The sequence below is a fragment of the Euphorbia lathyris genome, chromosome 2 (assembly GCF_963576675.1).
Source record: "Euphorbia lathyris chromosome 2, ddEupLath1.1, whole genome shotgun sequence".
In the NCBI taxonomy this organism is placed as follows: domain Eukaryota; kingdom Viridiplantae; phylum Streptophyta; class Magnoliopsida; order Malpighiales; family Euphorbiaceae; genus Euphorbia; species Euphorbia lathyris.
Genome location: NC_088911.1, coordinates 34,061,395 through 34,066,887, shown reverse-complemented (window position 1 = coordinate 34,066,887; position 5,493 = coordinate 34,061,395). Strand labels below are relative to the sequence as shown.

Genomic DNA, 5,493 nt, shown 5'->3' with positions numbered 1-5,493 from the left:
TTTTCCCTGAAATAAGTCACAGTCACACCTGAATAAATAGTGTAGAGATACGTATATAAGCTTCAGTTTATTGTATCTGATAGCTGAAGTCAGTTTTCAAAATCTTCAAAGTGTATGTTAATTGTTCTTTTTTCTTATCAAATTTCCTATAGTGAAATGTGTAACGTTTTTTTGAGATTGATATTAATTTTTTTGAGATATAAAGTGATCTTTTAGAAGAATTTCTATAGTAATAATCCTCGAGTACATTATGACGTCCTAGCATAGGAATCGCTATCCAGGAGCTTCGCGGGAATCTATTCATTTCGAGTTTTTCCATGTTATTGGTTCAATGTCTGAAAATATTGGGAAGCAATTGGGTGATTTCATTGACAAATTTCTTGAGTATGATCCTAATGAAAGCTGCAAGGGATAAAATTACTGGTAGATTGTTAGGTAACAGATTAAAAAAAATCTACAAGGGATAAAATAGAAATTTATCCTTATAGTCATTTGGGAAGTGTGAAATTAGTCTCCACGTTAAAACAATGCAATCTTAGACCTATCATTTATAAAATTGCGTAATTTTAAGACTTATTAACGGAATATGAGTATTTTTCATTAACAAAAGAAATTTCATGTCTTATTGGGTGACTAAAAGGCCGGAGGTTGGAGGTTACTAGAACATGAAATTGTATTTGAAAAAAAAAACTCATATTCCGTTAATGAGAAAATTGCAGCTGATTAAACCTTAAATTAAAATTGTATTGTTTTATACACCAATACTAAATTCACTCTCTTCCAATAATCATACGACTAAATTACCCTATAATCTCTTTTTACAATGATTGACTATGAAACTAAATTGATCTTGGGTCATTCAGGTGGTGCCACGCCAACACCACTGCACACTTGTCATCCTTTGAGTGCTTTATAGGATCATACAATAGAATAATTCTCAACTCACGAACATAAAAGTGTAGCATGATGTTCTTTGTCACGACTAGAAAAGTAAAATGCAAGAAAGAATACATAGAAAGCAGCTTATCCTCTTTGATCCTATCATTTGAGAGATTTATGGATATATATGTTGTCTTAATGGTAGAATCCACAGACAGCTAGCATAGTTTTGGAACAACAGAATTTCACTTGACAACGCCTTGGAATTATGTGTTTTGTAAAAACCAATGAAATTCTTGAAAAATGCTACTTCTTATTTATGCGGCGAATGGTTTTCTAGAGAAAAAAACACAACTCTCCGGTGTTACCTAAGCCAAACGGTATCATCAAAGACATACTACTAATTAATAAAGTTGCCACATTTAGTTTAAGGAATAGGATAGGAACAAACATCAGTTTATAGAACCACAAAATAATGAGTATACGAAAAAGAAGAGATGAGAGCAAACAGACTGTTATTGTTGTGTTAGAAGGTACAAAAGTTTCTACAGAGAATACAGGTTTGGCTCCTCTATGTCTGGCTATGCGTCAAGTGGTTAATCCTAATGATGAAATTATAGTTTTTACGCTTCTCCGTTCAAAGACGTCGTCCGCCGGAGAAGAAGATTCTTATGTTAGGCTCCTCCATGAAGAGATCAGCCAGAGGAAGGAGGTTTTTTTGAAGATTTTTAGGCCTTTTTATTATACTTGTAAACACAATGGAGTGAGTCAAGTCTTTTTTCACAAGACTGAATTTGTTATTAACTTGGTTTTTTTAAGTATAATTTCAGTAACAGAACTGGAAAATCTTAGAGGGAGACATTACTAACATGGATATGTTATTCTTTTAGGTAAAATTTCAGCTAAAGATTGCTGCAGGATTCCGACCAAAGGATATCATAATTGAGGAGGCCAACAATGTCAAAGCCACTTGGATTGTGGTAGATAGGTGAGTTTTTACGAAAATTTCTATGATGGTCCGGGATCAGTACTGGTGTAGCCAATCAAATGATGTCACGTTAGTCCAACTGGTAACGTGGTATTATCTAGATAGTAGAACTTCTCATATTTTACTCATCTCTTGTGTTATATAGTTATTGAAATTTGTCTTTTTCTTTTACCAAATTTTTTAAATAGTCTAGGATCAAATTGTTCTTGGACTAGTCAGACTACAGGGATACCTCAGAAACATTGTTGATGTGTCATTTTTGAAGTAGTTTAGGACCAGTTGGTTTCGAACTACAGTAGAATTTCTATTTTTTACTTGAATTAAAACGCAATTCAAACGGGAATAAGTAATTAATCAAGTGCTCCTTGGATATATCAACCCTCCTTAACTTTAGAGATGTCTTATTAGTTCTTTGAATTGCTTAATACGACATAATTAATTTCCCATTGCTACATGGCAACGTAAGAAGAGAGATTTAAGCAAATTGAAGCGTGCATCACTTTCACCAACTTCAGCTGGGATAGTCACTTTAAACAAGTTGAATGAATAACTTAATTTAGTTAATAAGATCAATAAGTCAATGTAAATAACTCATAAGATATCTTCAAAGTTGAACAATGTCAATTATGTTGTTTAGAGAAAAATAGTAAGTAATTCAATTATGTTGTTTCAGGTGTTTTGCTAGACACTTACCTCTGAAACTGAGCGGCACAAATTGTGATTTATCTTTAGTGAGTGATGACGAGGAAGCCATGTCAAAACATTGCCTCCCTGCAAATGAGCAACCCGAAAGCTCGTCTGCTAGGGAAGTCGCTGCTCGCAGTCCCAAATCCCCAAAGCTCAGAAAAGGCCCAATATCAGCTAGCTTCGCCTTCAACACTTCCCCCCGGTCACCGCTCATGATTCCAACTCCTACAATTGCATCCCAAGAATGTGAAGATCAAACCATACCTCAACCCGCAGAAGATCATATTTCAACGAATGTCCAAACTCTGCTGCGACAACCATTGCAGCTAACCTGGGAAGTGATCAACGAGATGACAGAGGGGTTTAAATCAAGGATATGTGATGGCCTAAAAAGAAGCTATATGTCCTATTATGGGTACCACGAAGATCACCAGGCATTAGTTTTGGTAAGGAAATATAGTGGGGATTGTTGCAGCATTCTCGAAGCTGAAACGAAGGCAGCCCTGTTGTTGCAGCATAAAAATGTGCACACTTTGGTAGGTTACCACAAAAGTGAGCATGGCATCATCCTAGTTTTTCCCTTGCAAACTAAAGGGACTTTAGACAAACACCTTGCGGGTGAGATTAATTCCTCGTCTTTCTTTCTTTAGATTGTGCAATTTTGATATCTGAATTCATGTTTCCATTAACACAGACTTGAGTAGGAAACATTGTGAATTGGCATTCCAAGATAAAATGAAGATTGCAATTGGAATTGCTCGAGGTATTCGATATTTGCACGAAGAATGCATAGGAGGCCCCATTGCTCATGCTAGATTACAGCCCTGCAACATTTTTCTCACATCTGACTTGAAGCCCATGGTAAATGTTTCAGATTTCAGACCAAAATTTGCAATTAACAACACATCCATGATGAATTTTAACATAGAATGGCTATTTTTCAACTAGATCTCTGGATTCGAGCACGCAACTTGGCTTCAATTTAGACAAGAACTGCCGCCTGCTTCGAGAAACAGGTTTGGATTTATGCAATTCGGGCATTGATCTGCCTGTGATTTTAAAGTTTATGGCCTGAACTGAAGGAGACTAGTTTTAATTTTTCAGGTACGAAATCGAGAATTGTTTAGAGCAAGGATCAATGGTGCTACTAAAAGCAGACATCTTTTCCTTTGGTGTTGTGCTTCTGAGGCTGTTCTGCAGAAAATCAGTACCTCAAAGTGACGAATGCTTGATTGAATGGGTTAGTTGCTAGCCTAATATTTTTATTTAGCCATTTCTCTTCAAATTAAATTAACAAAATGTCAAACCTAGTCTTATAAAACTTGGATAGTTGATTGTACACCACAATAATACGGAAAACCCAAGAATATTCGCATGCTCCGCTTGTTAATATGTTTCTAACCGAGATTTGATCAAATTTTGATCGAGTCGAGTTTGATCGAGTTTTATAATCAGATTTTCATACATGTAGCATACGAGACAAATATAAATCTGACATACTCTATATAATTTTAGAAGTTTCATTTTCAGAAAATAAACGTCTGTTATAACCAAGTTTCAAAAACAATAGCTGCTACAGCTAATCGGAAAAGACAAACTCACATATCGCAGATGGTTTTGTTGTTACTGATGTGGATGACTAATTAAATGATTTTTAGGGGACTTGTGAGTTAGAGCTCAAGACTTATTACTCATTTTTTTCCATGGTAATTAATTATCTTATTTTGAATTAAAATTTAATAAAATGGTCATTAATTATTAAAAAATATTGAAGTTATTTGCAAGCTTTCTAGATGAATTTAAGGAAATTCATGCTAGGTTTACTAAGGTCTCGAATTGATCCCAAGTTTGAATCGAGCCATCTCAAACCGAGATTTGATGGAACCGGGTTAGAATAGTTTGTGAGCTACCAAGCACATTAAAACCTGTGGAGAGATTTTGTAATCATACCCACAAACTAGCTCAAAAGATAAAGTTTTTCCCTTAATACTTATAAAAAACACTCCCTTTTTCACACGCGATGTGAAAAAACCTAACAAAAACCACAAAAATGTTCGATATTAGGCTAAACTTTAATCTAACACCATTGGAGTCGAATGGATCTAAAAAAAAAAATCATAGTTTAAAAATGATATTGTTTGTGTGATTGATAGGGGGTTTATGGGTGCAGGCTCGACCATTGTTGCTGGACAGAGCATTCCATCTGTTATTAGAAGATGAAACTTCAGAAGATATGGACATGCATGAGATGTTTAGGGTGATGGCTGCTGCCAGAATGTGCACTATGAGCAGGCCCATTTTAAGACCCTCTATAAGTGAGGTAAATATCATTAAAACGTAATAATGCCTTTTAATTTTATGCTTTTAACAATTTGTTATTCATTTTTTTGTGATTTAGTCCTTATTTGACCTAGTCTTATTAATGTGCAGGTGATCTCTATTCTTAAAGGAGAAAATTTTTGCATTATACAATCATCTCCATCAATATCTGAGAATAGTGCAAAAACTTATGAAGATGCTGATTTATAGTTATTTGATTGTTTCCAAAGAAAAGAAAAGAAAAAAACTGGCAAGAAAGATAGAGAGAGAATAGAGACGGAGTCGCCAATAACGAAATGTCATGATCGGGTCAAAAAATGACCAACCTTTGTAAATATGACTGTTACTGATAGTTCACAATTGTCCATTACCCAACACATAATGTTATTGATTTTATATGAGTAGTAAACAATCAATCATCATATCTAAGAACATACATGTATATCAATTCATATAATCATGTCAATTAATTTTAAAGGCTCAAAATACATCTCATGAACTTGTGCTAAAACGTCAATTGGCTCTTTAATTTTAAAAATGTTTCATTTGTTTAAAGCCACCAAGCCAAACTTTAAAAAACACCTATTATCCTCTAAACTTTCTTAAAATGATCTATTAGC

General features: G+C 34.4%; 1 protein-coding gene across 1 annotated transcript; it reads left to right on the top strand.

The window, feature by feature from the left end:
• Nucleotides 1-1,354: 1,354 nt before the first annotated feature.
• On the top strand, nucleotides 1,355-5,083 carry LOC136216826 (probable serine/threonine-protein kinase PBL6). Its single transcript, XM_066003375.1, has 8 exons — nucleotides 1,355-1,591; nucleotides 1,770-1,867; nucleotides 2,541-3,172; nucleotides 3,249-3,415; nucleotides 3,503-3,570; nucleotides 3,659-3,794; nucleotides 4,725-4,874; nucleotides 4,985-5,083. Exons 1-8 carry the CDS (start codon nucleotides 1,355-1,357, stop codon nucleotides 5,081-5,083), a joined length of 1,587 nt encoding a protein of 528 aa, XP_065859447.1.
• Nucleotides 5,084-5,493: the final 410 nt, after the last annotated feature.

Bases quoted from the DNA above. Each gene is read 5' to 3' on its own strand.
- LOC136216826 (XM_066003375.1), top strand. From the start codon at position 1,355: ATGAGTATACGAAAAAGAAGAGATGAGAGCAAACAGACTGTTATTGTT. The intron at 1,592-1,769 runs GTTTTTTTGAAG...TTATTCTTTTAG, and splicing joins AGATCAGCCAGAGGAAGGAG to GTAAAATTTCAGCTAAAGAT. The intron at 1,868-2,540 runs GTGAGTTTTTAC...ATGTTGTTTCAG, and splicing joins ACTTGGATTGTGGTAGATAG to GTGTTTTGCTAGACACTTAC.